General features: G+C 43.4%; 3 protein-coding genes across 13 annotated transcripts in view; 1 reads left to right on the top strand and 2 right to left on the bottom strand.

Annotated features, from left to right (window-relative positions):
• The window catches only part of LOC119019308 (tetratricopeptide repeat protein 28-like), a 194,314-nt gene extending 193,110 nt beyond the window's left edge, over positions 1-1,204 (bottom strand). For both annotated transcript variants that reach the window (XM_037097774.1, XM_037097775.1), the window contains exon 1: positions 1,066-1,204. In XM_037097774.1, the coding sequence (XP_036953669.1) occupies positions 1,066-1,095 (30 nt within the window). In that variant the 5' untranslated portion in view covers positions 1,096-1,204. The remainder of the gene's footprint in view (positions 1-1,065) is intronic.
• A 1,874-nt stretch (positions 1,205-3,078) lies between these two features.
• On the top strand, positions 3,079-7,672 carry LOC119019324 (L-serine dehydratase/L-threonine deaminase-like). Of its 2 annotated transcripts, XM_037097802.1 has the most exons (9): positions 3,079-4,366; positions 4,581-4,906; positions 5,005-5,161; positions 5,267-5,306; positions 5,412-5,551; positions 5,888-5,979; positions 6,435-6,662; positions 6,760-6,884; positions 6,978-7,672. In XM_037097802.1, exons 2-9 carry the CDS (start codon positions 4,707-4,709, stop codon positions 7,169-7,171), a joined length of 1,176 nt encoding a protein of 391 aa, XP_036953697.1. In that variant the 5' UTR covers positions 3,079-4,366; positions 4,581-4,706; the 3' UTR covers positions 7,172-7,672. The 2 variants fall into 2 exon arrangements, with proteins under 2 accessions (XP_036953697.1, XP_036953696.1); XM_037097801.1 differs by having other exon boundaries at positions 3,079-4,906.
• A 2,714-nt stretch (positions 7,673-10,386) lies between these two features.
• LOC119019307 (probable E3 ubiquitin-protein ligase HECTD4) overlaps positions 10,387-24,324 on the bottom strand; it is a 40,772-nt gene continuing 26,834 nt past the window's right edge. For 5 of the 9 annotated variants that reach the window (XM_037097769.1, XM_037097766.1, XM_037097767.1 and 2 more), the window contains 24 exons: positions 23,584-23,721; positions 23,281-23,417; positions 22,260-22,420; positions 21,987-22,168; positions 21,686-21,891; positions 21,468-21,598; positions 21,177-21,382; positions 20,891-21,070; positions 19,015-20,414; positions 18,723-18,930; positions 18,411-18,634; positions 18,178-18,323; positions 17,976-18,079; positions 17,445-17,568; positions 16,370-16,560; positions 16,106-16,252; positions 15,828-15,947; positions 15,590-15,763; positions 15,375-15,478; positions 14,993-15,214; positions 14,388-14,554; positions 14,100-14,295; positions 13,611-13,833; positions 10,387-12,612 (listed from right to left, as the gene is read on the bottom strand). In XM_037097769.1, coding sequence (XP_036953664.1) covers positions 12,476-12,612; positions 13,611-13,833; positions 14,100-14,295; positions 14,388-14,554; positions 14,993-15,214; positions 15,375-15,478; positions 15,590-15,763; positions 15,828-15,947; positions 16,106-16,252; positions 16,370-16,560; positions 17,445-17,568; positions 17,976-18,079; positions 18,178-18,323; positions 18,411-18,634; positions 18,723-18,930; positions 19,015-20,414; positions 20,891-21,070; positions 21,177-21,382; positions 21,468-21,598; positions 21,686-21,891; positions 21,987-22,168; positions 22,260-22,420; positions 23,281-23,417; positions 23,584-23,721 — 5,228 coding nt within the window. In that variant the 3' untranslated portion in view covers positions 10,387-12,475. The remainder of the gene's footprint in view (positions 12,613-13,610; positions 13,834-14,099; positions 14,296-14,387; positions 14,555-14,992; positions 15,215-15,374; positions 15,479-15,589; positions 15,764-15,827; positions 15,948-16,105; positions 16,253-16,369; positions 16,561-17,444; positions 17,569-17,975; positions 18,080-18,177; positions 18,324-18,410; positions 18,635-18,722; positions 18,931-19,014; positions 20,415-20,890; positions 21,071-21,176; positions 21,383-21,467; positions 21,599-21,685; positions 21,892-21,986; positions 22,169-22,259; positions 22,421-23,280; positions 23,418-23,583; positions 23,722-24,324) is intronic. The other 4 variants (XM_037097768.1, XM_037097772.1, XM_037097773.1 and 1 more) reach the window with 2 other exon arrangements.

Raw genomic sequence — 24,324 nt, 5'->3', positions numbered from 1 at the left:
TTTGGCACCAGCGAACTGATAATAATATCTCAAGAGGAACTATCGCCATATATTACATACCACGGTTTATACTGTACGTCTAACAGTCAATTCCAACACCTGTAGATTGGTAAAAGATCATTTATGCTGCAACATCAATTGTAAAGCAGTGGGATGACTACTTGAAGGTTTTAAAACAAAGGTTTACTGCTGCGTTTGTGGCTCTAAGTCCCACCAAGAGGCAACCCACCCCTCAGAAAATAACCATTAGACTGAGGGGGAGAAATCCAAACTACAACTGTCACGCACGCTGACATTCAAAGGCTTTTGCTCGTGAAGAAATGTCAGGAGGAGCATCTATTGTGGATGAGTGCAACCAGGGCCCACGAGTATGCAGGTCTTCCCTTGATACAAACTCAAGCAGCTGATATCAGCTGATGAGCAGGACCAGGGGAGATTTTAGAAGAAGGTCAACAGTGAGTGTCAGTTTCATGTGGTGCAACATACTGGCTGTATGTGGGCAGCACTGGGCAGGAAGGGTGGAGAGGGAGAGATAATGAGAGCCTACACCGATACAGAGGACACCCTACCAAGGTAATCATAAGGAGACAAAGAAGCAAAGATGAAGCCAAAAGGCAAATATAGTCTGGACAGCACATACTTTCAGTTTTGTTGGGGATTTACTTCATGGCAACACACACACACACACACATACTGCCACTGCAGGAGCTTTGCAGTCAAGCTCCTCTGTTCACGCAACAACATAATAAGTGTGGTTTGGGTTTGCAGCATATTGTTTCTCATCTGTATTATCTCCTATTGGCATTGAAATCACATTTATGTTTACTTCTGTCTGCGCCAGGGGAGCCCACACATCCACTGTGCACTTCAGTACAGTATGCATGACTGGAAAATCGATAGAGCTCTTTTACGAGGTTTTCGCAGGAATAGTCATTTGGTATTTCCTGTCCGGGACGCTAGGTTAAAAGTGTTTTTCGGGGGTGGGCAATAAAATACCAACAGCTTCAAAAATGGCAGCACGCATGACAGCGTGCAAAAAAAAAAAATAGTGTTTAATCTATTTACCTTTTCTTTCAGAGTCGCTTGCTTCTCCATCCTGTCTGACTGCTGCTTTGGTTTGTGCGACGGGTTATCGCTCTCATCCCATCACACTCCTTCTGGACTTTTTTTGTCGACTGTTTACTCCTCCAGAGGTGTTTAAAAGTCAGCCAGACGTCCAGGTTTCGGTGCGAGGGTCGACAAAACTGCGAGGAAATCCCACAAAGGCTGAGCTGTGTGGCGTTCTGAAGAAACTTTTCTCAAGGAAAGTGCGCCATGTTGTCAAATCTTTTCCTTTTTTTTTTCGAGTCTTTTTTCCCCTGTTGCCATAGCGGATTTGTGAGCGCTGTGCGGAGGGAGGCATGGAGGTCTGTGGGAGCCTGAGTCAGGAGAAGAAAAGCACAGTTAATTCACGTATCACTCGGCTATGCTTTGTTTTGTTTTTAGATGTGTTTAAAACACTTTTGTGTGGCGGAATTTAAGGGAAACGTGCAGACTTTTAACGTTGTAGGCGTTCATAGCCGGTGTCAGGGCAGGGGTGAAGATGAAAGAGGGGCACCAGCCCATTGGTGCCAACCGTGGTGGACCCAGGGGGCGCCAAAGGGCCCTCTTGGGTGCCCCCATGACTGCCTGTTTGCAGTATCATTGATTTAAAATAAATAAAACTTGTCAGTAAAAACTCATGCGCACACACAGTAAGCTGGGATTGATAAGATTGTAGAAACCAGCAACAGAAATCTACATTTTTTAAAGTATCATCTCATCTCATACTCATTTTGTTGTGCAGTGACTGGGCAATTGTCATACTCACATTTACTATTTATTGATAACAACACACTGCCCACACTGTTTATAAGTACACTGTTTATATCTGTACATATTATGTATATAAGATTCTACTTCTATTTCTGCTCTAACTCTCTCTCTTCTCATCTTTTTTATTATATTGTTCACTTTTTACTATTATTATTGTTTATTGCTACATTGAACTGTCTTTTAGCTGCTGTGACGCACTATTAAAGGAATTTCTGATTCTGATTCTGATTGTGAAAAAGAATCCCACCTCCTCCACAGACAGCCAAAGTCAAGCCTCTTCTGGTGGACCCCATGGGACCCTCCTTCGGAAGAACTTTGTTTGGCAGTGAATGCAGAGAGACAAATAGAAATGTTTCATCCCACTTGAATTGTGCCATGAACTACACATATGATGTTTATCAATTTAAGAAGAATACATATATTTATTTTGTATGTGCTGCTGTTTGCCAGCAGATGGTGTGACAATCCTGGACTGAGTCGCCCTTGGCCTCAATGCCAGTAGTCCTGTCATGCCCTGCAAAAAACTGAGATCAGGTCAATGAAGTCTTGCAATAAATAAACCTTAGCACAGGAGATATTTTGGTATCAAAGAAGTAGATGAAAAACAAGTGTGAAGAGATTAATAATGGCCGCATTGGGGGCTCTGGTGTTGGCAGTGCTTTCATAGGGACTTTCACTTTTTTAGATTGTCTAGCGATGACTAAAAAATATTTGGGAGTACAGGAGGAAAATTATGGATGATAACATGATATATATATATATATATATATATATATATATATATATATATATATATATATATATATATATATATATATATATACATACACACACACACACACACACACACACACACACACATATTTGGGGTCAAATCATGACAGTGCTCAAGGTTTCTAAGGGGGCAGTGCATATAACTCTAAAATGCTTCTCAGACACTGGATCGATTGTATTCAAAACATGATCAGGCAGACCAAAGTGACCACACCATCAGAAGATCATTATGTCAGACGTAGATCCCTGAGAGATTGAAAATCAAATTCATCAGACATACATATTTGTCTAAGTAAAAAACAGAAGACTCGAATCAGCAAAAGTCCTGTCAAAAGAAGGCTGTCTGGTCTTGTAGTGGTCTTAGTGGACAAGGAGCTGTTTCTAAGCCACTTCTCAGGAGGGGGAACAAGGCAAAGACTTGAGGTGATTGATTCAATTTATAGATTTATGGCATTAACAGAAGGGTTTATGTAAGGAGACAAACAGGAGAGAGAATGATGCCGCAGTGTTTCAAAGCTACGCTGAAATGTGGTGGTGGGAATATTCAAGCCCTCAGGACTTTTACCTACTCTTGAGTTGGAAACCTGCAGTGAAGCAACTCCACACCCCATTCTTCAGAGACATGCACCACCCTCTGGTTTTATTCATTTATTTATTTATTTTGTGGAGAAGAATATATATAGCAGGATAATGAGCTAAAATGCACCTGAAAACTCTGACAGATCTACTTGAGGACCAAAGAAGACAAAAGGTGTCCTGGGTGTCATCGACTGTCAGTGCTGCACTGTACAGCCACATGACTGTGTCCCCACGGAGCATTTATGGGGTCATTGAAGTGCTGTGTGACATCACATCTTGGAACACTGTCAAATCATGCTGGGAAAACATGAGTCATCAGTTTTAGCACAAACTTGTGGAGTCCGTGCCAGCTCCAGTGCATGCTGTCATTAAGGCAACAAAGGGACACAGCAAATACAAAGACATTGTAAAATTCATCAGCATTTTCTTCTATTAAACCTGTTGCTCGGACTGTTAAGCTTATATTATCATTTGTAATTAAAAATGAAATAGTAGCATATCTGAATTTGATTGTTTTGCTGGTGGTCTCAGACTTTTGGATCCTTCTATAGGCCTGTGCCTGTTCCCTCACTGGCTTAACACTCAGATTTGGTTGTACAAGGCTCAGAATATTATATAGGTAACATGGATGTGTTTGAAATCCAAGCAGCTCATTTCAGCAAGTTGTTTGTTCCCACCTGACACAGTGAGCCACCTCATCTGCAGACTGACCTACATCCAGTGGTGGAAAGATGAGTCAAATGCATGCAGCAGTTTGCTGTTGGCTCTTATACAAGATGTACTTTTTTTTTTTTTTTTAATCAATTACATAATTACTGATGATTCGAAGTGAGACATTTATCTGCACGACAGATGTCGGGTAAAATGTGGGTTACAATAGTCACCTTTAAGCACGAAGTTCCAGAAAGCAGCAATACTCGAGTACTCAGTTACATTACAACACGCACTTGTTTTAATTGGTGGCCCAGTGCGAACACACACTGATAGACCGAGTCATGTCTTTTTAAATAACTTTTTATTCTACTCGTCCTGAGACAGCAGCTCCGGGACACCGTGTGTCGGAGCTCCGGATTATTCAGGTTTGAGCCGTCCGCACGGAGGAGGCCGAGCACTGAACCTGCTTTTGGTAGTCGGAGCGAAAATAGGAGCGACTCTTTTGGTAATGCCGGCGGTGCGTTCACTTCCTTTAGAGGGGAGAACAGCGTGCGAAGGACAGTGTGTCAAAATGTCACGGGGGTCATAAAACAGGCGAGACGAGGGGGAAGTTATGTAATGATGAAAACAGGTTTCACGCGCTTTTGACACATTCATAATATTCATTTTGAATAATAGCAGGTGGGAATTAATCTAGGCCCCCTTTTTTCCCAATTCAGGGCACAGTCCTCCCAGTTTAACCACTGCAGGCTGTTCGGATATCAGAGTTCGCATTAGACGCAGGGGCGTCCAAGAAAATTATTTGTTTGTCAAAAAAAAAGAAGAAGAAGAAAGGAAGAAATTGAATGTCACTCATCCTCAGCCCTCCTCTTCATCACGGTCAGCGCGACAGCCTGGTGGCTGAATGCCTGACGCTGATTGGTCCGCAAGTGGGCCTCCTTTGCCAAGCCCACAGCACAGGGAGGTATATATGTACTTCAGATGCAACAGAGGCAAAGAACAAGGAGGTTTGGGAGATTGTCATCCTGTCATCAACCACAGACCGGTAAGATGAAGCAAAACAAACCATCTATTATGTTAGAGAAAACAGAGAGCGTCGGTTAAAAAAAGATTCTAATACTTGGTACTTGTCTCCTCCCACAGCAAGATGAAGACCCAGCAGACTCTTCATGTGGCCACCCCAGTGAGGCAGAGCCTTGCCCTGACCAAAGTAGCCGGGACCTCTGTTTACCTCAAGCTGGATTCATCTCAGCCCACAGGGTCCTTCAAGATCAGGGGCATCGGACACCTCTGTAAAACTGTGAGTAAACCACCTTTAGAATAATGCCTGACATGTCCTATTTTACAGGGAGGATTGTGTTGATGATATTATGTGAGTTTAATATCCCTGACTGTTTTTCCTTAGTGGGCAGAGCGAGGATGTGAGCGCTTTGTCTGCTGCTCAGGTGAGCACTGAAGCAACACGACACAAGAAAATCAGTTCAGCGACTGTCTTTACCTCCGCTGGTGTGTCCGAGTGTGTAATCTTTGATGCTTCTGGGCCCTGACAGGAGGAAACGCGGGGATGGCAGCAGCTTATTCTGCCCGTCAGCTCGGGGTACCTGCAACCATAGTGGTTCCAAGTGTCACACCAAACCCGACAGTGGAGAGGCTGAAGGACGAGGGCGCCACCGTGGTGATCCATGGCAAGGTTCGTTCATGGACGATACATCGATACTATCCCGTTATTGTGATATGAGACTACGTATCGTCTTATCGTCTCTCGTTATAGCTTGATATGGCATAAGTGCTGTCTTTTCCTGGTTTTGAAGGCTGCACTGTTCCTCTAGTAGATTTGATTACTTCCTGATGATTGTTTATCAAAAATCTCTTTATGTTAATGTACTTTCAGAATATTGAGATATATGTCATATAACGGAAGAGCCCAGACATGTTTTTCCCTCATTTATATTTACAACTGACTGAAAACGCAAAAAGCACATTTTTGATTCATCAGACTAAATGAAGTTGTGTCTCTTTTTTTTAGGCTCTGGATGAGAGCATTGAATACGGACAGCAGCTCGTGGCCAACAACCCGGGCTGGATCTTCATCTCTCCCTTCGATGATCCCCTCATCTGGTGAGACAGTCAGTCTTTCGCGGACTGTTTTGTGACAGCTCTTACACCAGCGTGTGATGTGCACAGATCTGTCGTGTACCGTCATCTATCTGTCATGGGGAGGGAGAGGTGATAAGACCCCTCTCTAAAGGAAGTCAAGTTGTTTTACAATGTGCAAGTGACTGATTGCGACACCTCTCCTATCATGCGCTGTCATTCATGCTCACTCAAGTACAGTTTCATGTCAGATACACGATATCTTATCAAGTGTGAGAGGTTGTCAGATAGTTCATTTCACACATTTGACGTCACAGTCGAGGCTAAAAACTGCCATAAAGTACTCTCATCACTGGCTTGTGATATGATCAGTGTTAGAATTAAGATTTATTGGCCTTAAGGAGAGAGCAAACAAATCAGAGTTTCCTCCCATTCTGTGGCGAGCTTCGAGGACACTGACAGGTTGTGTTTGTTTGCAGGGAAGGCCACACGTCTCTGGTGAAGGAGCTGGAGCAGGACCTGAAGGAGAAGCCAGGAGCCATAGTGCTGTCGGTGGGAGGCGGAGGCCTGCTGAACGGAGTGGTGGAGGGACTGCGTCGCGCCGGCTGGGCTGACGTGCCCCTTGTGGCCATGGAAACCCTGGGAGCACACAGCCTCAACGCGGCAGTGAAGGCTGGGGAGCTGGTCACTTTACCCGAAATAACCAGGTAGAAAAACCTAATCGTGGATATCGGAAAGGATGTTTTTCTCATAGCGTCTCTCTTTTCGTGGTAATCACTGATTTTCTTTTATGCCCCCCCCCAGCGTCGCAACCACACTGGGCCTGACGAGGGTGTCCGCGCAGACTCTCAAACTGGTGAACGAGCACACGGTTTTCTCAGAAGTCGTCACAGACCAGGAGGCTGTGAAAGCCGTGGAGCGCTTTGTAGGTGAGTGCGACCCGAGCTCATGCACGGCAGATCTGGGGTGCCCCAAAATCAGCCGTGGGACTGACCTCTCAGGTGTGTCCTCTCCCTCTGTAGATGATGAGAAGGTCCTGGTGGAGCCTGCCTGTGGCGCCGCCCTGGCAGCCGTGTACAGTGACATTATCAAAAGACTGAAGAGCGAGGGCAAGCTGGCACAGCCGCTGGGCCCGGTGGTCATCGTGGTGTGCGGCGGCAACAACATCAGCATGGAGCAGCTGAGGAGGCTGAAAAAACAGCTCGGTGTTATCTAGCATGGCCGACCAACCGCAGCCTGCCTGACCTTTTCCTCTGTTCCCCCATCAGCCGGTCTCAACCCATAAAGCCCGTTACACATGTGCTCCTCTGATCAAATCATTCCAGACCGTGAAACTCTCCTGAGCACTGAGACTGACACATGTGACAGCAGGGAGCTGCTGCAGGGATTTTTCTTTTTTAATCTTGTGATAATATGATTGTGACGCTGCTCTGTCGGAGGTAGCTCTCGACTAGAGTGGGACCTCCTTCAGAAAACCAAAAATGTCAAAATAACAACTACACTGACACATTTAGGTTGCATTTGTTTTTTTGTTTTTTGTTTTTTGTTTTTTTTGCCGTGCTTGTTTTGTGAAAGTGCCTGTACGTTGTCTGTGCTTTTGTACTTTTGGGATGTATTTAAAAATTAATAAATTATATTTCTGAATATTTTGCCTAAAGAATCATTTCTCTGCTCTGACAGCTTCTTATTCCCAGTGTTGTACAAAGTACCCAGATGTCCTACTTGAGTAAAAAAAAAAAAAAGAAGTTTGTGTTAAAATGAAGACACTGACATTAATAATACTTGAGGTAAAGTTTTAAAGTATCTAAACAAATATCTGACATTAAATGTACTTAAGTATGAAAAGTGACTACAGAGTAAGTAACATTTTTATCTGAGTATCTGAATCAGGCAACTATCATCTAAGTGCAGATTTATCACTATCAGTGTATATTTTTGCAAAAGGAACTACTGGCTGATACATTAGTATATTTATTCATTTTCATTATATCGTAGCAGTGTAGTGAATGGAGCATTAAAATATGCTTCCAGGCATAAAAGTGCAGTAAAATAAAATGTGGTGTAGCGTCTGTTATAGTCCGTGCGTTGTTTGTCCTCCTCTGTTTTGTTTCTGTGAGCCAGTCAGTCATTGTACACTTGACTGACACAGAGAGACTTCATTTTGTCCTCTCTCTCCGTGTCGTGGACCTGGAATGCTTTCAGGTTAGAACTTTGGAATTTCAGTGAGGATATTCCAACCTCCAACACTGAGCAGAGCCACCGGAAGCCAGATGAATTCATTTGAAGGGATGTAACTGATGCCCTCAACTTGCGTCAGGGCTCGTGCACCCGCTTCAGGAGGGCTGTGTGCTAATGCTTATAGCCGCTTATGGCCGCTACAGTGAAGAATTTAGTCTAAAAAGAAGGTAAATTAGGTCTGTGAGATCCCCGAGACTTGGATAAGCTGAATGGAGCCATTTTGACTTTTTTTTCCTCTAGTTGGTTTTTTTTTTTTTTTTTTACATTTTGCAATGAAGCTCCAGAAATATTTAGTGGACTGACCTTCACTCTGCTTTCCATTGGCATTAAGGAAAGTAGGTGAACTTATCCTTTAAACAATACTCAAAACAAGCATCCACTATACTTCAGTATATAAGATGTGTTTGTCCATGTACTGTTTATATTATGCAAACATTTGGACTACAGCTTCATCACACTCACTCACATGGCATCAAACTAATAACTGTACAATAATTCATTATGAGCCCTGTAGTCTCAGTGGCTTACTCTCTAATTAACTTTCTGTCTCCTCAGTCAGAGCTTCTGCACGATGCGTTCAGAATCACGTCCAGGAGCGGCTGTGATCCCTCATGAACGAACAAGTCGATCATAAAGTTTTAGGTCTGACTTAGAACTCGAAACAGAACATGTTTCCACGTCTTGAACAGAATCTTATAGGGAGGATTTCATTACAAAACAGCAGTGCCAGCCGGGTCGGGCCTTTAGGTCAGTTGCATGATCAGAACAGACGTCTGCACGCCTTCTGAACACACTGGTCTTCCAAGATTCCAATTGGCTGGATTGTTTGGGATGTGGCCCTTTTCCTAGCTGCTCATTGGTCAAGGGTCGGGATGATTAAAACAAGGGTGGAGAAGGAAGGGGGACAGCTGTATGTGAGGGACAGGACTGTTTTTTTTTTTTTTTTTAAACCAACCAATCAACATGCTGAAGACATTCCTAGAATTCCTCTTGTGTAACGTTGCAGATCTGGTCTTAAAGATGAGCAATTGTACTTAAATGCAAAGAAAAGTCATCAAATAAATAAATTAATTGATTAATGAAATCATTTTCTGGAAGGACACATTTGGACTATTGTGACCAACTGGCCAATTACTTCAGGTTTTTCTTGATGAAATCTACAGTTGTTGATGGCTTCCCATTGAAGAGAGCGTACAATAGAGCTGAGGGGACAGGGTGAGTCAGTGAGGAGCATGACTGGAGATCCAGATCGAACTGGCCTGGCCCAGCACTCGCTGCCCTGCATCGGTGTCCGGTTTACAGGCAGCGGTGATGCAACCAGAGCCGGTCGCAGAGATGTTACATAAAAGGCCTGGTGAGAAAAACACGCCGCACAAGCATCATTCATCGTGATCAACAGCCATTGTCTGTGCAGACATGTAACAGGCATGACCGCCTCACCGTGTCAGCGCTGTTCAGTCAGATTAGGTATGCAAATGAACCAGACTGGGGGCTGGCGGTTCACTCAAAAACACCCATTTATGAAACCTGTTTTCCTCACCACACTAAATGTTCATCTTAACGAAAACTGAGCTAAAACTGCAATCTTACACGTCAAACCTAATCTGATACCAAATAAAACATTTAAATACACTGGATCCTTTCTTTTGTTGTTGTTTGGACCTGCATCACTCATAAGTATCAGCCATGTACTTAATGTACATGGCTGATACTTAATGGCTTAATGTCCATGTACCTTAACTTTACTTCCTAACTAGGTAGTCAAGTTAGCCTTGCAGCTAGTCTGGACTGCAAGTTCGAAGTAGTATTGCTAGAAAGGACGGGCGAGGGCTAGCTAGTTAGCATGATTACTTCATTAGAAATCTCTTCAAACACAATACGTAGATGTATTTGATGTAATGTGAAAAACCTACATTTTTCACACTTTGTTTTTTGTTAATTAGTTTAGTGGTATTTTATTCGCATTTCTAAAAAAAATAATAATAATAATAAAAAAAATGCAGTTTTAAACACATTTCTTTCATATTGCACCTTTGAAGAAAGTGAGAACAGAATTCCTGGATCCGGCCCTTTAACAGGATCCACAGACCCATCCTTTATGCATCCTAAGTAACAGACACGGCCGAAAACACAACCTCCTTTGCAGAAGTAATAAACAGAAATTTTGATATAAACGACAAATACTGAAAGAGATTTTGTACATGAAGACATTTCTTTATTGTGACACAGAAATCTCAAATGCCATCTGATTCTTTACATCTGTATAATCCATTTTAGATATGTTAAGTTTCTGATGTGCAGAGGTAAGACAGTAAAAGTTAAGTTAATGCAACCATAAATAATTGTAATAAATATCAAGTAAATGTACAGCACACATTTTATCGCAACACCTCTTTGTATGGATATGTCCTTTTTATAACTTTACCTACTCCCCCCCGGCAGGAGGAGGAAGTAGAAGAGAGAGAGCGTCCCTGTTAGCAGCGGTATAATCACCCTTCAAAAGAACTGAACCGAAACCTAAAGTTCGCAAGCAACAATCCAATATGCGCCGAATATCATTTCTGGTGTGTTTCTCAGTTCTATCCAAGTAAAATGGCGATTTTACTCACACAAGAAAACATGTTTCACCATGATTAGAAGAAATTGAATCCATCTGAGTACAAGACAAAGGTGATAAGATTACTGGTATTTCCAAAATTCATAAAAAATAACAACACAACAAACCGGATATCCAACAGACATCACTTAGTTTGCTCATTTTTAGATTCTTTTTCTTGGAAGAGTAGTGCAAACCAGAAACAAAAATTATAATGTGAAGTGAATCAGCAATTAATAAAAACTGCCATCAAACATAACTTCAGAGTATTTACATTTTTTTTACCTATTCAATTTTTACACAGCTAAACATTTGGTTATGGTAAAATGAAAAAAAAAAAGAAAGAAAAAAAAATCAGCATAATCCTGATCTTCGCTCATTAAAGAAAACTATGAAAAAGGCAGAACTCAAGATAACCCGCCGCCCCTCCCCCTGTGTGTATGTAGATTGTGTGTGTCGGGAAGCGAGGGAGGGGCGGAGGGTTGTTGCACATTCAGTAGCAGTAGCACACGAACGATGTGGGAGAGTAGCTCATGAGAACATCATCTCCTTCATATTTTTCAACGAAGCAACGCAGGTTTCGCCAACCTGAAATGCGGATATATCAGAACCAGCAGGCCTCTGCAGTCTACCTGACCTACCATGCCGCCAAAGCTACTTGGATATTCAGAAAAATCAAAGAGCAATTTAATAAACTAATAGATTAATATGACTTTTTACATGACTTAAATACCCTCTCTTCAGAGACTCGAGTAAAATGTCTTCAGTTTATATAGGCATAAATTAGCTTGTCCATTAGCGGTTCATATTTTTTTTTTTTTTTTTTTAAAACAGGCAGTAAACTACATAAAATCCTGTACAGCACTTGTTCACATCTTCTGCCTGCTCACAGCTGACAAAAATAGGCAGCATCATACACTTCCTGTCTCTGGTAATAGTCGTACCTCCGTCTCTATGAGTATCATTTGGGCTTGTCTTTTCACGCACAACCAGCATCGCCCTCCAGAGAGAGGCTCCTACAGCAAAGGCATGTTTCAGAACATCACCCCCACAGAGGGGAGGCAGAGGGAGGCAGCTAGGTTTAGCCTTAGGAGGGCAACACTTTGTTGGTTGCCTTCACAGATATGCAAAGTTCAGCAACTCGGGGTAGAGCTAGTGTTGCCGAGACCACGCTTTCAATACTGGAGTGTTCAGAAATCACGATTTGAACTTGCAGCTGTAAAGTGCTGATCTGAATTCATCCCATTCAGTTGTTAAATTCACAGAACTTGACTAAACCTTTGTTAAACCCTCTGTAAAAGGTCGGGAAGGGAAAAACGCGAACAAAAGAAATAAAAGACTGTGTCACAGTTGTCTCACTTCAATGCCATCCTCAAACTCAGTGCAGCCAGAACGGACACTCATTATCGGTGTCAGTGCTGGTTCAGATTAGCGTCCCTGAATTCCTCACAAAAATCAAACATAATCATGAAATGTACTATTTGTGCAAACTGTGATTAAAAAAAAGCAGGGATAAACATGCAAAGCATTCACTAAAAATAAAACTGAATTTAATTTGTGGTTTTGGTGGAGCAGCAGAGCATAAAGGACTGTCTCAGAGGAAGATCCAGTAGTGTGAGGGGATAAAATAAGATGGGTGTTGGGGACAGGTGTACACGCTTGGGAACGTTGGGTTGTCAAGTCTTCTCAGCCGCTGAGAGGGTCCTCGCGGTAGTGGATGGCGTATCGCAGTTTCTCCAGCATCACATCTAGAGATGTGTACTGGGGCAGTTTCACCATGAACATGCAGGTCTCCACGCGAATGTAGCGCGAGTCTGGCTGACCTGGAGAGAGGAAAAACAGCACATTTGATTACAGCAAATTTCACTGTATATTTCATTTTTTTTGTTATTATTTTTTGGGCCATTTCTGAGGCTTTACTTTGATAGTACAGCCATTCTAGAGCAGGAAATGGGGTGAGAGAGAGGGGATGACTTCCGTCAACGGACACAGCCTCTGTACATGTCCTACCTGCTGAGCTGCTGGGACACCCACAAATACTTTTCTTATACCCTTTTCCCACTGTACTAAATTCAGTCACACTCACTAACATCACTTTTGTTGTAAACGGGAATGTATACAATCAGTACCAAACCTTAATTGACTCTGCATTAGTCACAGGTGTTTATCAGCAGGGATGGAAACATCACACCTGCTAACTTCCAACCCCTTTTCTGGGCTGAGTTTTAAAGAGAGACTAAAGTAAGAGTTCCGAAAAACAAAAAAGAAACCACTATTACATCGTCACTGGCCTCCATGTCAGGACCAGATTCTTGGCTGATGGCTCACTTGGTAGCTACGTCCATCATCAGCTCTGGAAAGAATGATGCGTCTAATTCAGAATTTTTTGATTTCTTGACGCACATATATGCACAAATTTCGGTGAAGAATGCTATTAGATAATGAGTCTTTTGTACCATCGGAGCTTTTCCTGGAACTACAGAGGGCCAATGGTTAGCGATAATGAGCTTGGTGATAAAAGTGAGTGTTAATCTTATCTGCAGTAAACCTGAGCTGGTGTTTCGCTTTAGCATGTAATCTTAAATAATCAGTCAGGAAACAAGGAGAGATTCCGCTGGTTAGAAACTAACAGTGTGCCCTCAAGGAACTACATCATATGTCCAGTATTCTACAAACACAGTCAAGCTATGTCAACATGTTCAAGACAAGATGAGCTGCTTTGACCATCACTATCAGTAGTTTCTGCGCTTGACAAGCGTCACTCACAGATAGCACCCTTGGTGACTGACCATGGAGCTGTCAACACTTTGTCAGCCATTACCTGCAGCTCCATCAGGAGGGGCGATCTTCATGGGGTAAGGGGGAACATGTGCGGTGTCGGGCCCCCCGTCCTTGCAGGGGCAGGTGAACGGTATGCGCTCCTGGTTGCAGGCGAACTTGATGAACTTGCAGAGCTCTTCTTGAGTGAACATCTCCAGGGCCGTCCAGAAGAACTCAATGTGCGGGTCTGTCTCCATCAGGCCCACCTGATACATGGTGTGAGCCTTCAGAGGAAGAGAGGAGGGCAGCAAGGATAAGATTTAAATAATACTCACCTGAAAGATGGCGGTGCTTGTTTGTTTGTTTGAGACACTTCTGATGCAGTCAAGTCAAACTGACTATGTAATGTTGAAACCGCTTAATGACACATCTCCCTGGGCCAGAGGGCCAGGAAATACCTCTCACATTTATTACCTGCAGCAATATAAATGTAAATGTTTACACTTGCTTTGCAATGTAACACTCACTGCAGCACAAATACATTCATTACCTTGAGGAACTCCAGGTTGATGTAAGGCAGGCCGCAGGTGCGCAGCTCCATCTCCAGGGGGATGAGCATGGTGAGCAGCTGCAGGGGAATGATTGAGCCAAGCCCCGCACGCACCGCTGTCATACACTCGATGTTCTGCAGCTCCCTCAGACGGAGGCTCCGCACCGCCCGCGCATACACGTCCTTATTCTCCCAGCTAAACACACACAATCACACAAAGTATGAAAATACAGACTACAGAGAGATAACTACAGTTTGAAAGAATCAATGATGTCACATTTGCTGTACCTGACGGTGAGGCTGCGACCGCCCTGACAGAGCTCCACCTCCTCCCCCGTCATGGTGACATAGGTGAAGGTGCAGCAGGGCCGGCTAGGGGAGTCGGGGCTTTCTCCTGAATGGTGCTGCGAAGAGATCTCAGCACAAAGGGTCTCTAATTCTGTCTCATCGCTCACCTACACGGACATGGGATAGAGGTCATGTTAGGGTCAACATCTGCATTAGCAGTAGAGCTGCAAAGATTACTTGATTAATCGACTGAAAGAAAATATGCTGCCAGCTATTTTTACAATCACTTTATCCTTTCAATATTTTTTTCAAGTGAAAATGTCAACATGCTTCCAGCTTCTTAAATGTAAGACTTTGCTATTTCTCTTTGTCATTTATGATAGTAGAATAAGTCTTGTCAGATTTTTCTACTGTTGTTTAATCAGAAAGGGCCATCTGAGGACGTCATTTTTAAATCCGTCAGGTTTTGATGGGCATTTTTTATCACTTTTTGACTTGGATTGATTGTGAAAATAATCAGCAGATGAATCAAAAATCAAAGTAATTGTTAGTTAGAGCTCTTATTAGAAGGTGGAGACATGAGGCACACACTACTGGTCCCTTACATTTTCAAACTTCTTGACATAGTTGTAGGTGAGCACATCTGCTTCCTGCAGGTCCTGCTCTGGGTCGAGGGACTCGCCCACCAGACCCTTCCAGAAGGAGCCCAGCAGGTCCAAAGGAAGTGGCACATCTGCACGGATGGCTATTCCCAGAAGCTGACCAAAGAAATGCAACAACTGTTCTTCTGCGTAGCTGATCGGGCAGGGTGTCAGGATGTACTTCCCCTGAGGAAAACAAACAAACCACAGTTCACACTACACCATCACTGATTAACTTTGTTGTGCCAGATAATGTGGACATGGACAAATATGCTTTGTTATAAGAACAAAAGCATCACAACAGGACATCGTGATAACAGAAAAGAGCAGATCAGAGAAAACATACCTTGTTACGGTTGGCTGCAGCACTGGGGCAGGGGAGCAGCAGAGAGAGAGCAGAACTCTGTAACTCCTTACACACCTGCCATAGGAAGTGTCTGAAGGAGCCGCCTGGAGACAGATTCAACAATGGTAGAGTTAGGTTTGAAAAAAAAACCAAAAACATTGTGACAAGTAGAATACTGCAAGACAGACGGAAAACGATGTAGGAGAAATTGTTACTTGTGCCATGAACTTCCTCTCCAGTGAAGCGGATGTTAAAGGCGTAGGTCGGGTCTCCTCCGCTGGCCAGTTTCACACAGAGCTGGGACGATGGCACACAAGACAGCTGACGTGCTGCCTGGCAGAAATAGGTGTTCTCTGATGATCTGATCTCACCTGAAGGGCAAAGGGACACTGAGAGAATGTTGATATGAAATTGGGAACAGTAAACATGCAAACAAAAGAAAGCAATGCGTACCTCCCACAATTTCTAGTGGATCAAGCGTAATCTCTGGCGCAGCATGGTCTGCTGTCCTCTGTACTGTGGCATTCAGCACTCTGTTCATTACAGTGACCTTCGTGTCGTAAAATATTAGACCTGTAACCAGCAGAGACGCAAGATGAGGGAATAAGTGTAAAGAATAATATCTGATCAGAATCACATTGTTTAAGCCCATTTCAGAGCGATGCACTGACACAGTCACGGTTGGCTTTGGTCTCCTTTTCCTGTTAGATTAGTGCTGATACGCTGCTCACCTTTGGCCTCGCATAACAGCGCTGCAATGCTGTTCTGATAGGTCTGTGTCTGTCTCAGCTCCACTAGTGGCAGGAAGAAGCTCTCCAAGGTGTTATTGAGGGACTGCAGCAGAGCGAAGCGCAGGCGCAGACTTTCAACAGGCACGTCTAAACATAAGCACACAAAAAGTTTCATGTACTGGAAGACAAACAGCCATGTCATGAAAAAGGAGGGTAACCGTCTCATTTACTACCTAGAAATGACAGAACAAGTGGTTTACTCACTGAGCAGGCAGGCCACACGAGGATCAGCAGTATCACTGGAGTCCAGGTACACTTCATGTGGGTGTAGTCTGGCTGGTGTGATAGCCAAGTGACGGCAGAGCCTGTTGATGTACTGGACCAACGCCACGTCCATCTCCAAGCTCCACTTCCTACAGGCCTTCTGGGCATGACGAGTGTCTATACATGTACACCTAGTACAGAGCACAGCTGCTGTTAAAAAGGGACCTCCAATAATATTCAGTTACTTAGATTAATATGATAGCATATATCATATATCATATTCAGAAGCCTATTGACTAATGTTAACAGGCTATTAATTTTTATCAAAACAAACCAAGAAGATGTATAGAGCCAACCCTTTTGGTAGAATAAACGCCCAGAGTCACATCAGATTCTTCTCTGATCCTGAGAGCTCAGAGATCACTTTTGAGATAAAACACTGAGTTTTTCTTCACTCCTGTTATCAAACTGAATGCAGCAGTGATCCACGGAGGTGACCTCCATTGCTTGGTGTTTTATTCTGTTAGCGTAAGTACACAACTTAACCATATATATATATATATATATATATATATATATATATATATATATATATATATATATATATATATATATATATATATATATGACAAAGGTATAGTTGTTTTTCTGAACATTTTAATGTAGAATTCCTACATATCATATTTGTAATTATTTTTTTAATTTATATTTTTTATATTTCATACTTTTATTTTTATTTCTGGCTGTTTTCCAAAACTTGCCTTGGATTTTTTTGGGGGGTGACTTCATGGACCCTTAAGTCAAAAAATATGAAGATGTTATGCTGCATTACAACTAAATGAGAAGCATGAAAATTCATAATTCAAAATTGTATTTTATGCTTAAAAAATGCAATACATCAGAAGTGACAGATTATTTTAGAATAATTCTTAAAACTTAATTTAACACAATTTGACGAGGACATTTTGTGACAACAGAACAACATGTTCAGTTCCCGGAGGGCTCGTGCATGTGGCTGTATTTAAGTTTCACCAGTCTGAGTGCAGGCTATTGGGGCATGACTCCCCAGTCTCACCTTTCAAAGTGGAGATCATAACCACAAGCCAGAATTGCCCTCCAGACACTGCGGATGTCCTGCTTGGCTCGGTCGACAGCAAATTTATGGAAGCCTTCCAGTGTCAGGTACTTCTCCTCTGGGACTGAAGAAAACAGAGTAGTGTGTGAGGCAGCAGACAGCTCATGGTTTCAAAATAGGATTCTAGAGGGGTAGTAGGGCATCGTAGTAGAGCTACAGGTTACAAGAGTGCAAAGTGATATCTGAATTTTGCTAACCTTGTCTGACCAATGGAAACAACATTCCATCAGTTATGTAACACAGAGACAGAAGCAGAAAAATCTCTTTTCTGTCAGAGGAATTATCATCTTATCGACTAACAGTTTTTTCAATAGACCCAAATTTAAGCAAGGGAAGGCGTGTAGAGCTGAGTCATTTCTGAACTGATCTAACAGTATCATGAAGAAAAGTCTGCCTTTTTGAAAACACTGTCTACCAAATAACATATTCAGTCATGGGAGTAGTCAAAGTGTGTGTGTGATTTCTGCCAACCTTCAGTTTTCTTTGCAGGAGATTTCTCCACATCTTTCTCATCGGGTCTGGATTTCTCAGGAGATTTAGGCTTCAGAACTGTCTTCTTCTCACTCAGTGCAGTCCTGTCAGACACAAGAGAGCAGCAAATTCCAATTCAATTACTGTGGGACCACGCAATTATACCCACATGAAAAAATGCTGCTTGTGCTAAATTACTCACCTGACACTGTTAAGCACAGACTTTTCCTTGGTGGGAGGTTTGGTGATGGGCCTCTTGGTGCTCACAACCTTTCCTTGGTGCTGTTCTTTTCCTGCTTTGCTGTATTTGTTCTTGTTGGGCTTGGGAGTGCCATATTTTCTTAAAATCTGACACAAGCAAATAATTTTGACACGTGAATGTACAGTACATACAGCACACACACATATATATACATATATTTTACAGTGTTGTACCTGTGTAAGCTGATCCTCAAGTACTTTCTTTGGAGGCCTGACATTGGTGAAGAAAGTATGCAGTAGGTTTCCAGGGGTCTGAGCGTTGATCTGCTCCTTGCTGAGGTAAATGTCAGACACTTTCACTGGCTTGGCTGGTGTGAGGCTGAGCATCTGCTCCGAGTGTACACAACTCTTAAAAATATCTGTGAGGACATCTCTTGCTCCGGGTACAAGCTTGTCACCTTGAAACACAGAAATAAGATTTTATACTGGCAGAATAACTGTCACTGTGTAAAATCATAAAATATCTAGTCAGAGTTAAACACCAACCTCTGACTGACTTGTCCAGGAAGTAGTCTTCAAGAGCAGAGCTCCCCTGTGTGTCAAACAGGCTTTGATTAACACTAGAGGCTGTGAGGATCTCCTCATTGGTCAAATCCATTAGCTCCTCTTCACCTTCCAGACTGGATAAGCCAATCAGGTCACTGCTGTTGAAGAGGCTAGCACGGATTTTTTCGACTTTGGCCCGAGAACGAACCTATCATTTAAAAAGACAGACATTATCATTAGAACAAAACAAAATCAAACAATTGATCTATTACAGTGCTCTTCATTAACTCACCTCAATCACAGCATAACCCTTGATGGGCCTGGTCATGACTGCGTTGCTCTCCAGTGAGGTGACCGTGTGCATTGAGCCTCCATCTGACACCGATGGTGTTTCTGCAGTGTCAAGAGGCTCCCCCAAGCTGCCGAGACTCCCCAAGCTTCCTGTGCTACACAGCGAGGTATCTAGACTCTCCTGACTAGAAACAGTCTGGGGGTCTTGGGGGCCCTGCTGAGGGTATGTAACAGCTGAAGCTGCAGCAGCTGGGGTGAGAGGTGGAGCAGCCAACTGCTCCTGATCAACAGAAAGTTCACTGGCAGTGCGGGAGACTCCCTGAGAAGAGCTGCAGATCGATGTCTGGCTGGTGGAAGCTGAAGCGCTCACACTCATAGCCGGAGTCACGCTGCTGGAGCTGTCAGGACTCTCAGGACCTCCGTTGTTGGTGAAAGAGCGGTCAGGTTCAGGGCCAGCTTTGCCATCTTGAGGGCTAGAAACCCCAGCTCCAGTTTTGGGCTTCTTGGGGTCCTCTTCCTGCAGAGGGATGAAGACTTCATCTTTGAAGAGTCCCCCATGTGCGTTGCAAGCCCTGCGGATTGCGTTTCGAACCACGGCCTCCTCCAGGTGCGTGGGAATACCTGAGAGCACCAGCAGGCGACTGTGGGCAGTGGGGCCCACCAAGGCCTGGCAGGCATCTGTCACTGCATCGCTGGTCACACTTAAGCCCTGTGGGTCCTTATTGGCCAGATGTCGTAGAATCATCAGGAGAGTGAGGCAGCGGTGGAACCACAGCATGTCCTCGGGTTTGCTACCCGCCATGTTGAGCAGGGCACTGTCACTCTCGGACAACCGCGCACCCCCACTTCCTCGTTTCCCAGAGACCGCTGCTGCCACTGCAGCCGCTGCTCTTTCACGCTTCATCTTTACCTTCTTGCGTTTGGATAGCAGACTAGGGCTCTGTGGCGTCTGCCCTGGGGACGATGACGAAGATGAAGAGGAGTCACTAAGGTTAGGGGCACTGGTTGAGGATAGGGCTCCCACTGAAGAGCCGCCAACATTGAGGGGAAGCGTCACCTCTGCCACAGCAAGACACACTTCCATCAGAGCGTGGAAATAGGTGGAGAAGCGGCTCTGCTCTGCCCCTAGAGCCAAAGCAATGCCTCCAGATGAAGACCCTCCCGCGCCGGCTCCTGCAGAAGTCCATCCCTGAGTTTCCCTGTCATAGAGCTTTCTGAGCTCAGTCTGCAGAGCCATGAGCACCGCAAGGCAGGGGTTCAGCAGCAGAGCAATGGAGCTGGAGAGACCAGCAGGGCTCTTGCGCTGCTCCAAGTGGTGGATCTTGCGCAAAAGCTCAGCCAACAAGTGAAAGATGAGCTCTTTGATGGAGGGAGCCAGATCAGTGGTCCAAAGCAAACCACCTAAAACAATAACAACAATGAAGTGGAAAAAGCTGAAAGTTGTGATTTTGGGTCATCTGTTTTCATCTTTGGTATGTTCAAACTTTGCAAGCTTTCAAAGTGATTCTATGATTTATTGAAAGAGTGGAGAAGAGTAAGGTATATGTGGGTTTAGCTAGCTCATCTGGTATGTACATTTTATAAGACTGACATTTTATATCCTTTTGAATATACGGATCTGTCTGAGTGGTGTGGAGTTCCCACATCGAATTGGCTTATACAGTATATCTCTACATCTTTACCTCTGTGTTTTTAACCTAAAAAATACACCAATTTCGGCCTGGATAATTTCCAGAGACCATACAACTAAATCATGAAATTAATGTCAAGAAGAGCTTTACATTTTAAAACTATTGTCACTTATTTACCTGTTGGGTGATGATGCGGAAAAGGATTTTGCATTTAGCTGAATTGATAAGGCTCATTGCTCCACCTACCTAGTAGTTCTACCACCTGCAGCAGCACGGACGAGGGCACTGTATCCAGCTCATCCTCAGATCGATCACTGCTCTCTCCTAGCTTCCATGTCAACAGCTGTTCAGCAAATGCCATGGCAAGAGGAAACTCCAGTGGCAAGGAGTGGAGCACCAGTACAGCACCAGGAGGGGGAGACACCCCTACAATCAATACAATAGCATATTTAATTCCATTCTTACCCGGTAACAGATTGTTATTCAGTAACAGTTAAAGCAGCCCGTATGAACTTAGGAGTCAGATACTCACCCAGCTTGATGTGCACTTTATCAGTGGGGATGATAACAGAGGGGTATTGGTTGGTAGTGGGAGGGGGAGTAAGGCCTGTGTTGGTAGGTGAGGCATCCAGCGGATAGCACACCGCCTCCATCAGATTCAGCTGTCCATTTCTACGCACTTTGTGACCCAATCCATACACCATGACTCGAGCCCAGGGAGCTTTGTAGAGGCTGGAGCTAATGAAGTGGAAAATTTGGGAGGGAATTTAGAATTTTGCTTAGAAATCTGAGTGTCATTTGGGAACACTTCTGAGGAACTCACTCTTTGCGGCAGCCGAGCTGGCTCTCCTTGCAGGATACAATCACAAATGCAGCGCCTGGAAAGCTGACATCCATGCTAACCTTTGACTCCGTGACAGGAAACTCCTCAGATGTAAACTGCTCTGGTGCATTCTATCAAAGAATAGAGAATTATGAGAGAAGATCAGCAAACTGGATAGGAATCAATGACAAGTTTATTAAGTCAAGCACTGAGCAGACCTGCAGGAAACAGCAGATCTGCTTTGTGAGCTCCAGCAGGCTTTCCTCTCCTTGATGCAAGGCACGGGTGATGGCCACAGTCAGCCACTCCCGGATTGGCTGAGCATTGCCCTGGTAGAACAGTTCTGAGGGGGAGCAGCTCTGACCCTGGAGGTTGTGAAGCACTGACTGGGCCAGTAGGATTGAACTAGAGCTAATAGTGCCATCTGCAGGAAGAACAACATCAGCGCAGTCAGTACACAAACATAAAAAGTCATTAACATTACACTGAGGGACTATTCACAAAAAAATTACTACTCACCAGGTAGAGGTGGAGCCAGCAGCTGATTAGACAGCAGCTGCAGGTGTTCTAAGGTGATGTCACGAATAGCAGGTATATGGAAGAGACGAGTGAAGGTGTGGGGGCTCTTGGGAGCGAAGATGTTGAGCAAGGCCATACGACAGTATAACCGAGCCAGAGCACTCTCACAGCGAAGCAGTTCCCTTCAGTAAAGCAGTGAAACACATTTTATTTTGAGTTCTGTTGCAGGAGGCATTTACTTTATTCACGCTCTTCATTTAGTTGATACACTACCTGTGAATCTGAATGTTGCTACTGTCTAGTGAGACTAAGCCATTGGCTGCAGTGCGGCGAGATCCAGCAGGCGGGCGTTCCAGCATCTCAATAGGGTACCAATACCTCACCAGCACCCCCTCACTGCGCAGGTAGGTCTCCACCTGAACCAGCTCATTGACCTGGATGAGTTGAAGGTAACATAGGCATACAAGTGTTGATGAGCACATGGATTTTGTGTTTGGCACATCAGCACTCTCAGAGTCTGTGGGTCGGAGGGAATCAATGGCAAAATAAAACTGGGAATAAATAGTGACTAGGGTTTGGACCAGGGGAGGAACCCAGGGAGTTTAGTTTCCCGAACCCTATGAAGTTTGATGGAAGGCTGGTATCAAAGGAAGGTTGGGTTATTGGAATCAGAAAGGTAAATAAATGTGTTTATTATCAGGCAAGCCAAAGAAATATTTCAATTTGATACATAACAAAACAGGCGTCAAATAATGGATATGTATGTTTTGTAAATATGGGGTTAACAAAGAGTTCTTTAATTTGCGGAAAACTGATGTTATATCTCTCATGAAGATGTTTGATAAATGAAAATAATGAAATTAAGTTCCTTTATTTTATAAAGGAAAAGATCGGGCAGTGTGTAATTTTGAAAATTTGAAAAATAAAATAGTATGAGGTTCTGTACTTCATACAGGAAGCTCATACTTTATTGAATGACGTAAAAGGTATGACTAAGATGGGCGATCTGAATGACTCACAACAACAAAAATCATTCTTTGGAACAGACATTTAAATTGGATTTACTGCGTGAGAGCTCAACAACAGAAGTATCAGTATTAGTGATGAGTGGGTGATGACAATGATGGTCATGATGATTCATTCATTTTTCTAGGCATTTCCTTCCTTTTTTGGAATGACAATCGAAATTAAAATATGTGACCAGTTAGGAAGAAAACTGGTGTTGTTAATCTGTGATTATAAAGCTGAGGGATGTGAAATGGCAAGATACACACAAACCATGTTATGTACTTACAGAGTCTACATCCAGCACTACACCATGCAAGCCAAAGGTCTTCAACATGCCCCGGATAGCAAACTTCGGCAGGGCTGTCCCTCCTGTAGTGCTGTTGGTGTTGTTGCTGTCTGGACAGCGGATGACCACAGTCAAGCCTGTTGCAGGTAAATAATATTTTAGAGGTCAGTTAACGAGCAGAAGCCAAAATACAAGTTTGATATACTGAATTATTGTGAAATTAATTGTTTTAATACTGTGCTAAGTTAGCTCATTTGAACTTTACGTGTATACTGTGGGTATAGTGATGTAGGTGAATGGTACCTTTGCGAACTTTGTCAATAGTGAACTTGTTGGCCTCATCCTTGATATCCTCAATGGTAGGGAGGTAGAGGTCACGAGGAATTCCCCCATTCTCTTCATACAGGAACTCAACTGTCTGTCTTGCAATGTCAACCATGCCTGTTCACAAAATACACCATGGAGGTAAACAAAAGATGTCAAAACTGTCTTCATTTAACTTATATTAGACAAATGTGTGCCACCATTTAAAACTTTACCTGACACAAACCATTCACCACAAGGGTTTAGACTGTCTTTCAGGTTTTGTCAGTTTATTTCATCTCAAACTTAACTGTGGCACATAACTCCACCTTGTTTTAACTTGTTTAAGGATAATTCATCTTAAATTATATTTTCAACAGTGAGCTCCTAGAATGCTGGAATAGCAAGCATAAATCATACCAGTACAGTAGAAAGAAACCATTTTAACCTTAGAAGAGTGATTTTAAATGTGGATCAAACATTCAGAGTGTGTACGGAATGACTGATGGATACTGAATGCATTTTTTTGGCTTCTGTATTCAGTGTTTTGACTCAAGGTGACTGTGAGTCATAGGCTTTGAAATAAAAAGTACATGCTAAATTCTGCTGGTGCTGCACTCATGATAAAATACAAAAATGCTTTTACAGCTTTTTTTTCAGTTTATACCTTGGTATAATATCCTGAAACACTGAAACTTTTGAGCTGCTTCTCATATTTCCACACGGTAGAGCCTCTTCACC

This window comes from Acanthopagrus latus, chromosome 5 (genome assembly GCF_904848185.1).
Source record: "Acanthopagrus latus isolate v.2019 chromosome 5, fAcaLat1.1, whole genome shotgun sequence".
NCBI classification, from domain to species: Eukaryota; Metazoa; Chordata; class Actinopteri; order Spariformes; family Sparidae; genus Acanthopagrus; species Acanthopagrus latus.
The sequence above is the reverse complement of the archived record's forward strand: the minus strand, read 5'-3'. Positions and strand labels throughout refer to the sequence as shown.